This window comes from Mesoplodon densirostris, chromosome 10 (assembly GCF_025265405.1).
Source record: "Mesoplodon densirostris isolate mMesDen1 chromosome 10, mMesDen1 primary haplotype, whole genome shotgun sequence".
Lineage (NCBI taxonomy): Eukaryota > Metazoa > Chordata > Mammalia > Artiodactyla > Ziphiidae > Mesoplodon > Mesoplodon densirostris.
Window position 1 is genome coordinate 64,583,864 of NC_082670.1, and position 15,856 is coordinate 64,599,719.

At 39.0% G+C, this 15,856-nt stretch overlaps 1 protein-coding gene across 6 annotated transcripts in view; it reads left to right on the plus strand.

The window, feature by feature from the left end:
• ULK4 (unc-51 like kinase 4) overlaps positions 1-15,856 on the plus strand; it is a 535,263-nt gene that overhangs the window by 33,449 nt on the left and 485,958 nt on the right. For all 6 annotated transcript variants that reach the window (XM_060110747.1, XM_060110746.1, XM_060110750.1 and 3 more), the window contains 4 exons: positions 1,511-1,615; positions 5,038-5,098; positions 6,479-6,660; positions 7,743-7,789. In XM_060110747.1, coding sequence (XP_059966730.1) covers positions 1,511-1,615; positions 5,038-5,098; positions 6,479-6,660; positions 7,743-7,789 — 395 coding nt within the window. The remainder of the gene's footprint in view (positions 1-1,510; positions 1,616-5,037; positions 5,099-6,478; positions 6,661-7,742; positions 7,790-15,856) is intronic.

Sequence of the window (15,856 nt, forward strand, 5' to 3'; positions counted from 1 at the left end):
CTCAAACCCATGTCCCCTGCATTGACAGGTGGAGTCTTAACCACTGCGCCGCCAGGGAAGCCCCTATTTGTTCATTTTTAAACAAGGGAACATAATTTTATGACTTAATTTTTTCATTTAATATGTAAGACCTCATTGCAATTTTTTTTTTTTTTTTCAGTACGTGGACCTCTCACTGTTGTGGCCTCTCCCGTTGCGGAGCACAGGCTCCGGACGCACAGGCTCAGTGGCCATGGCTCACGGGCCCAGCCGCTCCGCGGCATGTGGGATCTTCCCAGACCGGGGCATGAACCCGTGTCCCCTGCATTGGCAGGCGGACTCTCAACCACTGCGCCACCAGGGAAGCCCGACCTCATTGCAATTTTTGATTACTTAGTTTATTCCTGAGCATTTTATTTAACAGCTTATTTTTTGCTATTGTGAATGGGATATTATATTTTTATAATCTGTTTTTGTGCATACATTCACTTTATATGAAATTAATTTCTACATATAATTTTCTATTTGGTCTACCTTACTCATTTTCAGATTATTGTAGAAGTTTTTCAGTTGACTTCATTTTGGCTTTTCTTTCAATTTTATCTGTTTTGAAAGTCCATGTTCTTAAATTTTCTTTAACATATATATATTTTTTTTTACAAAAGTTGCTCCTTACTTATTCTTCATGTGTTTTTAATATGTCTGTCTTCTAAGTTGAAGAAGGGTTGTTGTGGTTTCCAGGAACTTTGTTAGCTAATTATTCTGTCCCTTACCTTAGTTTTGGATTGCTTCTTTTTCTACTTATCTTTCACTTCACTGATTTGATTTTCTGGTTAGCATTTTTTCGGTCAAAGTTTCAGTGGAAGTTCTTAATGCATAAATCCTCTTTTTTTTTCTTTGTCTGATGTGAAATACTAAGGCATAGCACTAGGAATAAAAGTTGAGTTTAAGGAGAGCACAAAGAAACATCTTGAATAACTGATGGGGAACATCTAGTTATTCATTTTCATTATGTGTCAATTCCACTTTAACTAGGATTTGTAAAGATATGGGTGTTTAATACTTATATAACAGGTCACTACTTCAGCTTGAAATTTTTTTATGCTGTAATTTAAACTTCATATTGAATATTCTGTAAAGCAGAAATAAGCTGATTAATTTTTGGTCGATGAAAGATAACAACCATGCTGGTAATTGAAAGACCAATTTGTCTCATCATAGTTTAGAACATCAAACTATAGAAGATCTGTTTTCTAGTTCTAACCAGCCGTCGTGGTGAACACGAGCAAGTCAGTTACTTTCTCTGAGCCTTGTTTTTTTCATCTGTAAAAATGGGAATAATGATACACTAGATTTAGGATTTTTGTGAAGATCAGATGAGACTGTCTGTGGAAGTGTTTTGAATAGCAGTGGAGGTCCATTGATACAGGTGACTTTTTTCAGTGGAGTCTACTCAGCATCTTACTAATTCCATCTCTTAAAGCTTTTCACTAGTCACAGAAACCGGGTCTAATTTTTGTTCTTGTTTCAGATTACAAGTGGACACCTGAGTCAGCAGGACCTGGAGACCCGGATGAGAGAGCTTATCTACACAGACTCAGATCTTGTCATCACCTCAATTATTGACAATCCGAAGGTGCGGGAAGGTACCCTAACAACCGAGGGCTGAAATCTGGGTGATGTTTTCATTCCCAGTATACTTTGCCTTATTTTCCTTTTTGAAAAAAAATTATTTATTTATTTTTTGGCCACACTGCATGCGGGATCCTAGTTCCCTGACCAGGGATTGAATCCATGCCCCCTTTCAGTGGAAGCGCAGTCTTTTTTTTTGCGGTATGCGGGCCTCTCACTGTTGTGGCCTCTCACGTTGCGGAGCACAGGCTCCGGATGCGCAGGCCCAGCGGCCATGGCTCACTGGCCCAGCCGCTCCGTGGCATGTGGGATCCTCCTGGACTGGGGCACGAACCCGTGTCCCCTGCATCGGCAGGCGGACTCTCAACCACTGCGCCACTAGGGAAGCCCGGAAGCGCAATCTTAACCACTGGACCGCTAGGGAAGTCCCTTCTTTGCCTTATTTTCTCTCCTGTTCTTGTCGTCTGCTTTTCTTTCTTTCTTGCCACGTGTCTACATTCCTAACCCTCACCCTTTCTGTAACCCTCTCCTCTTCCTGCATCACTCTCTCTTTCACTGGAAGGGTAAGTTTTCTTCCCCCTTTGCAGCAGCTCTGCCTGTCAGTACATGAGCTGGAGAGTGGCTGCTGACTTCTAGACCTCAGACCTTAGCCTCAGTCCCTTCATTTCTCCATACTTACTTAGGTGAATTACTCCAGACATTCTCCTCACTGATGAGTTGTGAAGGCAGATGTCAGAGAGCAGCGCTCACCAGACTGGGGTGGGTGGGCAGATTACAGAGAGACCACACCTCTCATAGGTTGTCAGGATTGTAGGGCAGATGATGGGGAGACACGGGGAGCTTGGGGAGTCATGGTTACAATGCACTTCTAACCCAGTTCGATTTTCATTGCTTCACATCTTTGGAATATAATAATACTGTATTAGAAGGGAATGATGAGTACTCTCCTTGGAAAAGGAAATTAATTTCTCAGTTCCTCTGTTTTCTGTTGATTTCCAGCTCCAACACACATTTCACCACCTATTATGCATTTTTATTTTCTTCCTTTTTTTAAAATGTCTTTTTCTTTATTAATTTATGACTGTTTCATCTCACTGGGGAAGTTTCTATAGTTTGGAACAAAAGGCTTCTTAGATGAATGTTTATTTACTAGGTAGACAACATTTAATATAGATTACTCAGCTATTTTTCATAATGGAGCTATCTCTTTTTATGCATTCAGGTATCTGGCAGAGTAACTGTATATTATACCAAATTTAATGTGTAACAGGGCATTTTCCCAGTGGAACTTCTAGAACGCTTTGTGCTATCTTTTTTTTTTTTTTTTCCAGTATGTAGGCTTCCCACTGTTGTGGCCTCTCCCGTTGCGGAGCACAGGCTCTGGACGCGCAGGCTCAGCGGCCATGGCTCATGGGCTTAGTTGCTCCGCAGCATGTGGGATCTTCCCAGACTGGGGCACGAACCCGTGTCCCCTGCATTGGCAGGCGGACTCTCAACCACTGCGCCATGAGGGAAGCCCCCCTGTGCTATCTTTTGACCATATTCTGTATTTCTTTCTTTTTATAACCACACTTAGTTGTTTCTGGGAAACCTTAGAAGTTTTTTTTAACTTTTAATTTTGAACTAATTTTAGACTTAAAGGTTCAAAAATAGTAGACTTCCTGTATACCTTTTACCCAGCTTCTCTTAGTGTTAATATTGTACAGGAACACAGTACTGTTAGCAAAACCAGGGGATTGACATTGGTACAGTGCTATTAACTGATGAACTCATTTGAATTTCATCAGTTGTGCCACCAGTGCCCTTCTTATGTTCCAGGATCCCACGTTACAGTTGGTTTTTATGCCTCCTTAGTCTGCTCCAATCTGTCCTTGTCCTTCACAGTCATGTGGTAATTTCTTATTCTTTCTTTGTCTCTCATGACCTTGACACTTTGAAGAGTACTGGGCAGGTATTAATATTTTGTAGAATGTCCCTCAATTTGGGTTTGCCTAAGTGTTTCTCATGATTAGAATGAGGATATGCATTTTTGGTGAGAATACTACTAGCAGAAGTTTAAAAGATGCTCTATAGAGAGGTTTTGGAGAAGTTAGACATAGAAATGATGGTTGAATTTTTTTAATTAATTATTTTTGGCTGTATTGGGTCTTCGTTGCTGCATGCGGGCTTTCTGTAGTGCGGCGAGCAGGGGCTACTCCTCATTGCAGAGTGCGGGTTTCTCATTGTGGTGGCTTTTCTTTGTTGCGGAGCATGGGCTCTAAGCGCATGGGCTTCCGTAGTTGTGGCACTCGGGCTCAGTAGTTGTGGCTCGCGGGCTTAGTTGCTCCGCAGCATGTGGGATCTTCCCAGACCAGGGCTTGAACCCGTGTCCCCTGCACTGGCAGGAGGATTCTTAACCACTGCGCCACCAGGGAAGTTCGATAGTTAAATTTTTTAATTAAAAGTGTCATGTTGAAGTACCCCAGCTATTCAAAACTCATGGATCCAGCTGCTATACGCTTTCCTCACTTTGCTCAAGGAAATCGTGTGCTTTCCTATTCATGAAATTGTATCTTCTCCAATTCAGTCATCTAGTCCTAACCACTCTTCAAGACCTAATGCCACTTTCCAGGTCTTCCATAAACCCTGCCCTGACCACATCAACCTAAAGTCCTTTCTGATTCTCTATCTTTTTAGAAACTTTTCTCCGAAGTATTTTGTCTGTAATTATGTCCCGCCTGTTTTGCATTCTAATTTAAATTTCATGTTTTTCTGTTGTTTCACAGATGTTTGTCTTCTCTTTCTAACCAGTATGTCAGCTCTCTGGCAGTAGGGTCATGTCTTTTTATCCCCCTTAGCACTTAGCATAGTGCCTCACCCTGGCAGGTATCCAATAAATATTTGTTGGGGCCTCCCTGGTGGCGCAAGTGGTTGAGAGTCCGCCTGCCGATGCAGGGGATACGGGTTCGTGCCCCGGTCTGGGAGGATCCCATATGCCGCGGAGCGGCTGGGCCCGTGAGCCATGGCCGCTGAGCCTGCGCGTCCGGAGCCTGTGCGTCCGGAGCCTGTGCTCCGCGACGGGGGAGGCCACAACAGTGAGAGGCCCGCATACCGAAAAAAAAAAAAAAAAAAAAAAAAAAAAAATTTGTTGAGTAACTAAATTTCTAACCTAAAGGTAAGGTAGCCTAAGAGTAAGCCAGGATAGGGTGACCCTTTTCCATGACGCTTTATTTTATTGAAGATATCAATTGAAATGATTTTATTTTATACATTATTACCTATATTTGTATATTTTAATCTGAAGGGGCTTTGTTGAATGCTTATTCTTTTTGGTGTTAAATTTTAGTGTTCTTTTCTGTCCTCATTGATTTATAATCTGATATAGCAGACATATCAGGAGATAGATACCCATCTTAAAAAGGTTTTGTTTTGTTTTTTTAATCACAGATAATGAAACAGCCACCAATTAAATATGATCCAAAAATATTGCATCTACCAGCACATTCAGGTAGGATCATAAAGGGCTTATCAAGCACATAGATTCATGGTGGACAAATACAAATATGAAATTTAATAGCAAATGGAATATTTTATTTATGAATAGCTAAATTTTTATTTTCTTGCCAACTGGCTATATTCTTGAGACACTGTATAAATTATAAACAACCTGTAATCCATTTGAGCCAGCGTTTGACCTTACTCAGCTGGGTCTAGGCTGCTCAGTACTCTTGTGAGTGGGAAAGTTCCTATGAAACTGGGCGAGTTTTCCTGTTGAATGGGTGGGCCCTTCTCCTGTTCTTTCCCTTGTCAAGCCAGTTGAATTTCCAACATTAATGGTGCTCTTACCAGTACAGAGGGTTGGAAACCACATGAAGAATCGAGATTCTACTTGAGGGAGTAGGGCAGTTGAGATCAGGGTCAGACGGTTCACTTTTGTGGGGTTGATGTAGGACTGGAGATACTTAAAGGTTGATTGTTACATTTCCTTTCCCCTAACAAAGTCTTACTTAGGGTGAGTTTAAGAATTTTTCTTATACCTTAAATTTTGATGTATTTTGTTTGATAAGTTATATTTTAAGCTGTTAAACTAGATCTGGAAAAATTCTTCATCATAGCTAGAGTAGAATCTATGATTTGAAATCAAATCAAAATAAGTTCAAAATAAACAACATATGTTCAAATTTAAATAAACTGTTCCAGGTAGAAGCACTATTTATGAAAACTTAGAGGAAAATTATCTCAAAATAATATTCCGTCCCTTTCCGCCTTTACGTTGAATTATTTTAGGAAATTATTGTTATAGCTGATTTTGTTTAAATATAGAGATTAGGTGAAACTATGTTAATTTTAGCTGGCATTTCATTTCCCAGTTTTTGTCTTTTGTTTGTATAGGGGTTTGGAGGTGGGACTCCCAGATGATTTCAGCTTTGTATTAACCTAGTTATGTTTACTAGTAATTTCACTGGGACCTTATAACATCTGTAGAAATTTTGGCTTTTCCAGTACTTTAAGGCTAGGTTGCTTTATTTATGCAAAGGGTATCTTGTTTTTTCCATAGTACAGTTTTATTTAAGTTTGCATTTTGTTATGTTCTTGGTTACAAGAATATTCTCCTAAATTTAAGCATCTACCTTCTTTTTTTAAGCATAGGTTTTCATTGACATAGTTCAGAATGTCTCCATGGGGAGAAAAAGAGATGAACATAGAAGAGCAAATAAAAGTAGTGATGTCTTTGGAGTATTTTTGGTTTTGACAGTGTAAAGTTATAATTTTCTGTGTGCCCTCACCTTAGGTATTAAAATTCTGTGTTCCATTTTATTTCTCTTGTAATGTTCTCAGCAGTCCTTTTTCACATGATCCCCACTTTAATATTTTCTTTCCTCTGCAGTGGATAAGTTAGTATTTCTAAAAGACCAAGATTGGAATGACTTTTTGCAACAAGTGTGCTCACAGATCGACTCCCCCGAGAAGAGCACAGGGGCCTCCCGAGCCAAGCTGAATCTCCTTTGCTACTTGTGCGTGGTGGCCGGGCACAGGGAGGTGGCAACCAGGCTCCTCCACTCACCCCTGGTATGTAGTTAAGTCGGGAAGTAAAGACTCCTATCACGGGCTTGCAGCTCTCCTTCTGCACATAACTTTTATTTCTGTAGAGATTAAAACAAGCGCTAAAATACTAATACGATTTAATTTCATTGAAAAAAAGTGACTCATCAAGATGATAGGTTTGCCAGAATTGTCCTCTGTTTAATGCTTAGATCTAAAAGCAGTTGAATCGACAGTGATTTTGAACAACTCCTTTGGTAACACTCAGCTTGCATTTTACGTTAACTTGTAGTAGTTGTAAGGTATTTTTCATCTGTGAAATCATAAGACAGAGGTCTTTTCATCAGCTGCTGGAGTGAGCTGCCCACGTGGAATAGGGGCTCTTTTTACTGGGTCTTCCTGGTAAATTCCAAGGTTTCCGATGTGACACTGAACGGGGAACTGAGTCTCTAAGACTTTTCTTTTTCCTTCCTCCCCTGGAGATATTTCTTGGACCGTCTTGATTCATCGATGAAACCATGGGAATTTGGCAGAGCTTTTTTTTGTTTTGTTTTGTTGTACGTGGGCCTCTCACTGTCGTGGCCTCTGCTGTTGCAGAGCACAGGCTCCGGACGCACAGGCTCAGCGGCTATGGCTCACGGGCCTAGCCGCTCCGCGGCATGTGGGATCCTCCTGGACTGGGGCACGAACCTGTGTCCCTTGCATCGGCAGGTGGACTCTCAACCACTGCGCCACCAGGGAAGCCCTGGCAGAGCTTTTGAAGTCATCCTCAGAAAGGAGTTACAGTGGTCTGGGGCATTTTCCCTTGTGGACCTTTGTTTGGGAACTGGCTTGGAAAAATTTAAGTTCATTTTCTTCCAGGATAGTATTACAGTTCCTTATTTGGTACTTGATGTGTGTTTGTGGGGTGAGGGGCAGAGGCATATTTAGGGAATATAATTGAGTTGGAGAAACTGAACGTTCTTAGTTTTTATTTTTATCTTATATTTACAAAGATGCAAAAACACTGAATATAATTAATTTCCTTGGTGCAGGTTTGATTTGTTAACTTAGTGGTCACTTTCTGTGTCATTTCATGAATGAAATATATCTTAATTTTTTTTTTCTAGTTCCAATTGCTAACCCAGCATTTGCGAATAGCTCCAAACTGGGATAGGTAAGTAATATTTATATCTTAATAAATTATTATTTTATTAAGTAGTTAAAACATACATATTTATCAAAAGCACATAGTCCTAAATACTTACCACGAAATAGTCTAAAGTAATGATGACCCTGAATCATAGCACTTTCTATAGGCATCCCAGTTGTCCATTTAAAAAGATTTCAAAATAGTCCTTATCCTAATATTATAAATATAATTCCAAGGTTATGTAAACTACATCTGGAAACTTTATTAATGGTTACTCTTTTGAATATTCTTTATCAAATACTTTACAATTATCCCTGTGTTTTAATTTAGTTACGCTTCTAAGACATTTTCCCTTGCCACTTTATCTTTCCTTAAGATGGTTTACAAAATCTAATGAGATTGTGTTCTGTAAACTCCTGATGGAAGGATGTGTACTTGCTTATATGGGGGCAGCATACTTGGTGAAAAGCTCATTAAAGTGTAAGAAGGCTCTGTGCTCTGGTTGCCAATAAGACTTGGTCAAATGATTACCTCTTTCTGAGTCTCAGCTTCTGGGGGACTGTTTGTGGGATGATGAAAGTGCTTTGGATTCAGACAGATGTGGGTGTAGATCACAAATCTGCCCCCAGGCAAATTATTATAACTGCTGAGTGTCAGTTTACTCATCTGTAAAATGGGGATAGTGTATCAACTTCATAGATTTTTGGTAACAATCAAATTTTTTTAAATTGAAGTATAGTTGATTTACAATGTTGTTAGTTTCAGGTATACAGCAAAGTGATTCAGTTATATATCTTCTTTACAATTAAATTTTGAATGAAGTAGGTGTATGAAATACCTTGCCTGGTGCCTGGTTCTTAGTGGGTACTTAGTGTATTTTGGGGGTTTGGAAGTTGGTGTTATCAATCCTACTTATCTTGTATTATTGTTGAGAAGCTTGTGAAAACTTGAATGTGAAGGGGTTTTGTAAAATGTGTCAGTGGTAGGATAGTAATTATTCTTCCACGCTGCCAAAATATAAGGGAAACAATAGGTGTTCACAAAATGCTTTTTTGGATAATTATTCCTACGCATCTTCTAATGTTACTCTCCCAAGGTAAAATCTGGTGTTACAAAATAGGATTTTTAGATCATTTTTGGGCATGTTAAACTTTGAGAAGGATTGTGATATGCTCACTGTAAAAGAAACCAACAAAAAAATCTTAGCACTTCAGCTAAAACAAATTATATCCTTGAATAGGGTGCCCTCTGCTGATTTTTAAAAAACAGACATTCTTAATCCTTTCCAGGTACTACTATTTTTTTCCATTTTTTAGATTTAAGTTTAATTGTAAAATAGTTCTAATTTGAGGAAAATATGGATAGATAAGCCCTATGCTTGGAGCTTTCTTTTACTCTCTTTCTCCATTCAAATACTACTTCTTCCAGCGAGGCCTTCTCTGTCCTGGGTCATATCACCTTGATAGCATATGATAAGGGTCTTTAACTTAGCTGGGGGACAATCACTGTTGAATTATGTATGTTTATTCCTTTGCTTTGTTCAGCATATAGAAAAATAAAATAAAATAACATAATTTTGTATGTTTCTCTACTTTATAACATGTATTCTTTTAATGTAACTAATTATTTGTCTAAGTTTTTTTATGGTATGCCTCTTTTTATATGCTATGAATATTTGATCATTTTATTTACCCTTCCCTATTTTTGGATGGTATTATAATATTGTAAATAATATATTGATGAACATTTTGTGCTTAAATCTTCATGCCTATTTTTGCTTTCTCCCCTAAGGGTAGATTTGTAGAATTAGAACGAATGGGTAGGGAGCAATAGATATTTTTGTGACTTCTGATAAATTGCTGAAATGCTCTGTAGAAACATGATATCAACATGCGTTCCCAGTCAATGTGTGTAAAAATGCCGTTTTGTTAGAAGTTTGAACAGTGAATACTTATCAAATTTTATAGCCTTTGCCAGTCAACTTTACTGAGGTATAATTCACAGATAATGCATAATATTTTAATTTAAAATTTTTGTTAATTATAAAATATAACAAAATTTACCATTTTAGCCATTTTAAGTGTATAATTCAGTGGCATTACGTATATTGCGATACGTATGTTGTGCAACCACGATCACTGTCAATTTCCAGAACTTTTTCATTATTCCGAACAGAAGCTCTTCCCCATTAACCAGTAACTCCCATCCCTCCTCATCCCAGTCCCTGAAAACCTTTGTTTTACTTTTTGTTTCTATGAATTTCCCTGTTGTAGGTACCTAATATAAGTGGGATCATACATTTGTCCTTTTGTGTCTGGCTTATTTCACTTACCTTAATGTTTTCAGAGTTCATCTGTGTTGTAGCATGTATCAGACTGTCATTCTTTTTAAAGGCTGAATAATATTCCATATATGTATATGCCACAGTTTATCTTTTCATTTGTTGATGGACACTTGGGTTGCTTCTACCTTTGGCTGTTGCAAGTAGTGCTGCTATGAGCACTGGTGCAAAAATAACTGTTTGAGTCCCTGCTTTCAGTTCTTTTGTGTATATAGCTAGGAGTGGAATTGCTGGATTATTTGATAATGTTATGTTCAACTTCTTGAGATACCATCATAACTGTTTTGCACAGTGGCTGCACCATTTTACATTTCCACCAGCAATGCATGAGGGTTCCAATTTCGCCACATCCTCTTCAACCCTTATCTTTTTCAATTTTTTAAAAGTAGTAGCTCTCCTAATGGGTATGAAGTTACATGTCATTGCGGTTTTGATTTGCATTTCACTAATTAGTAATGTTGAGCACCATTATTTACCTTTTTTGGAGAAATGTCTGTTCAGGTCCTTTGCCCATTTTCTAATTGGGTTGTTTTGTGTTGTTTATTTATGGGAGTTCTATATGTATTCTAGATATTAATGACATATTAGGTATATGACTGACAAATATTTTCTTGCATTCTGTGGGTTGCCTTTTTACCCTGATAGTGCCCTTTGCATGAAGTTTTAAGTTGTGATGAAACCTAGTTTTTCATTTTTTCTTTTGTTGCCTGTGCTTTTAGTGTTCTATCTAAGAAATCACTGCAAAACCAATTTCATAAATCTTTTCATTTGTTTTTTTCTAAGGGTTTTATAGTTTTAGCTCTTACATTTAGGTTTTTTATTTTTATTTTTTTATTTTTTTGCTGTACGCGGGCCTCTCACTGTTGTGGCCTCTCCCGTTGCGGAGCACAGGCTCTGGACGCGCAGGCTCAGCGGCCATGGCTCACGGGCCCAGCCGCTCCGCGGCATGCGGGATCCTCCCGGACCGGGGCACAAACCTGTGTCCCCTGCATCGGCAGGCGAACTCTCAACCACTGCGCCACAAGGGAAGCCCACATTTAGGTTTTTGATCCATTTTGAGTTAGTTTTTTTTTATACAGTGTTAGGTAAGAGTCCAGTTTCATTCTTTTGTTATGTCTATATCCAGTTTTCCCAGCACCATTTGTTGAAAAGGCTGTCCTCTCCCCATTAAACGGTATTGGCACTCTGATAATCATTTGACTATATATGCTGAGAGTTTGTTTCTGAGCTCTCGGTTCCCTTGGTTTATAAATCTGTCTTTATGTGAGTATCACAGTGTCTCGATTACCATAGCTTTGTAGTACGTTTTGAAATCAGAATATGTGATTTCAACTTTGTTCTTTCTCAGGTTTATTTTAGGGTCCTTTAATATTTATATTCTAGGAAGGATTTTTCTAATTTTTAGTATAGTTTGATACTTTAATAAAGTAAATGCTCATCGTCAATTTTTAAAATACAGTTTCTCCATTTGTGAATTACTTCACTTCTTGGTTGATGGGATTTCATTATTTGGTAGTTTTTTGTTTTGTTTTTTGTTTTTTAAGTAGAATATCTCTCAGAGGCTCTGCTTTTGGAGTTCCTCCTTCCTTGAAGCTTTCTGCCTGTGGTTTTGGGGCTCAGGCATAGCAGGCTGAATGAGACCTTCTTGCACCTTCAGGCCACACTCACCTCTGTGCCATGCTGCTTTGTTGCTCACTCTCTCATGTGCTGGCTTCAGCTCTGGAAGACTCAGGGGCCAACCTGACTTTTTCTTCCTCTTATATGTGACCAGTTTGATTTTGTTTTTCAGTGAAAAAAGAATTTTTCTTTATATTCCAGGCTGGCAAACTTTTACTAGAACGTGTCAAGGTATCCCTTTTTACTAATTTGCTTTGCCAGTCGGTTTGTTAAATGCTGCAGCCTTTCTTTCGCTTTCCTATTTCCTTACGATTTCCTCATCTCTATTTCATCCTTTTTCTGCTCCTGAAACTCCTGTAGGATGGGTGTGGGATTTTGTGTCTCTCTCTCTCTCTCTTTTTTTTTTTTTGCTTGCTTATTTATTTATTTATTTATTATTTATTTATTTTTATTTTTGGCTGTGTTGGGTCTTTGTTGCTGTGTGTGGGATTTCTTTAGTTGCGGCGAGCGGACGCTACTCTTCGTTGTGGTGCACGGGCTTCTCATTGCAGTGTCTTCTCTTGTTGTGGAGCATGGGCTCTAGGCGCACGGGCTTCAGTAGTTGTGGCATGTGGGCTCAGTAGTTGTGGCACATGAGCTCTAAAGCACAGGCTCAGTAGTTGTGGCACACGGGCTTAGTTGCTCCGCGGCATGTGGGATCTTCCCGGACCAGGGCTCGAACCCGTGCCCCCTGCATTGGCAGGTGGATTCTTAACCATTGTGCCACCAGGGAAGCCCAAATTTAGTGTCTCTTGACTTAATTTTCTTTTGCTTTCTCACTCTTTTATTGAGATACAATTCACATATCAAAAAAATTCACCTTTTCTTGGTTTTTGTTGAGTTTATTTTTTAGAGCAGTTTTAGGCTCACTGCAAATTAAGGGGATGGAACAGAGATTTCCCACATACCTCTGCCCCCACATATGCATCGCCTCTCCAATTATCAGTATCCCCCACCAGAGTGGTACATCCTAAATTGACACATCAAAATCATCCAAAGTCTATACTTTACATTACGATTCCGTCTTAGTGTTGTACATTCTGTGGGTTTGGACAAATGTATAATGATGTGTATCCATCACTGTGGTATCATACAGAGTATTTCCACTGCCCCCAAAATCTACTGTGTTCTGCCTATTCATCCCTCTGACAACCACTGAACTTTTTATTACCTTCATAGTTTCTGCTTTTCCAGAATGTCATGTAGTTGGAATCATAAAGTATGTAGTTTTCTCATATTGGCTTCTTTTACTTCTTAACATTCATTTAAGGTTCCTCCATGTCTTTTCTTGGCTTGATAGCTCATTCTTTTTAGTGCCAAGTATCCCATTGTCTGCAGGTACCACAGTTTATTTGACCATTCACATACTGAAGCACATCTTGATTGCTTCCAAGTTTTGACAATTATGAGTAAAGCTGCTGTTAACATCCATGTGGACATATGCTTTCATCTCCTTTGGGTAAATACTGAGGAGCCTGATTGCTGGATTGTGTGGTAAGAGTATATTTAGTTTTGTAAGAATCACCAAACTGTCTTATAAAGTGACCGTACCATTTTGTATTCTCATCAACAGTGAATGAGAGTTCTGTTGCTTCACATCTTGCCAGCATTTGGTATTTCCAGTGTTCTGGATTTTGGCTATTTTGATAGGTGTGTAGTGATATCTTGTTGTTTTAACTTGCATTTCCCTGATGACATATGGTGTGGAGTATTTTCTCATATGCTTATTTGCCATCTGTATATCCTCTTTGGTGAGGTGTCTGTTCAAGTCTTTGGCCCATTTTTTCATCAGGTTGTTTTCTTATTGTTGAGTTTCAAGAGGTCTTTGTATATTTTGGAAAACAGTTTTTTATCAGATGGGTCTTTTGCAAATATTCTTTTCCAGTCTGTGGCATATCTTCTCATTCTCAACATTTCTTTTGCACAGCAGAAATTATTAATTTTAATGAAGTCCAGCTTATCAATTATTTCTTTCATGGATCATGCCTTTGATGTTGTATATAAAAAGTCATTGCTACACCCAAGGTCATCTAGGTTTTCTATGTTATCTTCTAGGAGTTTTATAGTTTTGCATTTTACACTTAGGTCTGTGATCTGTTTTGAGTTGAAGTTTTGTGAGCGGGTGTAAGGTCTGTGTCTAAATTCATTTTTTTTCTTGTAGATGTCCAGTTATTCCAGTACCATTCGTTGCTCCATTGTATTGCCTTTGCTCCTTTGTCAAAGATCATTCGATTGTGTGAGTCTATTTCTGGGCTCTCTATTCTGTTCCACTGATCTATTTGTTTTTTTGCCAGTACCACACTGTCTTGATAACTGTCGCTTTGTAGTAAGTCTTGAAGTCAGGTAGCATCAGTCCTCCAACTTTGTTGCTCTTCTCCAGTATTGTTGGCTATTCTGGATCTTTTGCCTCTCCATATAAACCTTGGAATCAGTTTGTCAGTATCCACTAAATAACTTGCTGGGATTTTGGTTGGAATCACATCGAATCTGCAGATCAATTTGGGAAGAATTGACATCAGGACAATATTGAGTCTTATTCATGAACATGGAATACCTCTCCACTTCTTTACTTCTTTGATTTTGTTCAATAGAGCTTTGTAGTTTTCCTCATATGGATATTATACATATTTTATTAGATTTGTTCCTATGTATTTCACTTATTGGGTACTAATGTAAATGGTATTGTGTTTTTAATTTCAAATTCTACAAGTTTATTGCTGGTAAGACTTTTATATATTAACCTTGTATCCTGCACCTTGCTGTAATCACTTAATAGTTCCAGGAGGTTTTTTTATTGTTGTTAATTCTTCAGGATTTTCTGTATAGACAGTCATATCATTTGCAACCAGTTTTATTTCTTCCTTCCCAATCTGTATGCCTTTTGTTTCCTTTTCTTATTGCATTACCTGGAGCTTTCAGTGTGATATTCAAAAGGAATAGTGCTGAGAGGTGATGTCCTTGTCTTGTACCTGATCTTTTTTTTTCCCTTACATATTATTTATTTATTTTGACTGCACCAGGTCTTAGTTGCGGCACGTGGGCTTCTTAGTGGCAGCACATGGGCTTCTTAGTTGCAGCATGTGGGCTTCTTAGTTGTGGCACGAGAACTCTTAGTTGTGGCATGCATGTGGGATCTAGTTCCCTGACCAGGGATTGAATCCTGGCCCCCTGCATTGGGAGCATGGAGTCTTACCCACTGGACCACAGTGGAAGTTCCTCTACCTGATCTTAGTGGGAAAATTTTGAGTTTATCACCATTAAATATGATGTTAGCTGTATTTTTTTGTAGATAGTCTTTATCAAGTTAAAGAAATTTCCTCTATTCCTAGTTTACTGAGTTTTTGTCATGAATGGGTGTTGGAATTTGTCAAATGCTTTTTTTGCATATATTGATATGATCATGTGATTTTTCTTTTTTAGTTTCCTGATATGATGGAAATTCACTTTTTAAAACTGTACAGTTTAGCAGTTTTTAGTGTAATCACAAAGTTGTGCATGTATCACCACTATCGAATTCCAGAACTTTTCATCACCCAGTGAGACCTCATTCGTACCTGTTACCCTCTTCCCCTCAGTCCCTGGAAACCACTAACCTACTTTCTGTCTATAGATTTGCCTATTCTGAATATTTCATATAAATATACAAAATGTGATCTTTTGTGACTGGCATCTTTTCACTTAGCATAATGTTTTCAGGGTTCATCCATGTTGTAGCATGTATTAGTACTTCATTTTTTTTGGCCGTGTCACGTGGCTTGTGGGATATTAGTTCCCTGACCAGGGATCCAACTTGGGCCCCTTCAGTGAAAGCAGGGAGTCCTAACCACTGGACCACCGGGAAATTCCCACTTCATTCTTTTTTTTTTTTTTTTTTTTTTTTTTTTTGCTGTACGTGGGCCTCTCACTGTTGTGGCCTCTCCCGTTGCGGAGCACAGGCTCCGGACGCGCAGGCTCAGCGGCCATGGCTCACGGGCCCAGCCGCTCCGCGGCATGTGGGATCTTCCCGGAGCGGGGCACGAACCCGTTTCCCCTGCATCGGCAGGCGGACTCTCAACCACTGCGCCACCAGGGAAGCCCTCATTCTTTTTTATGAC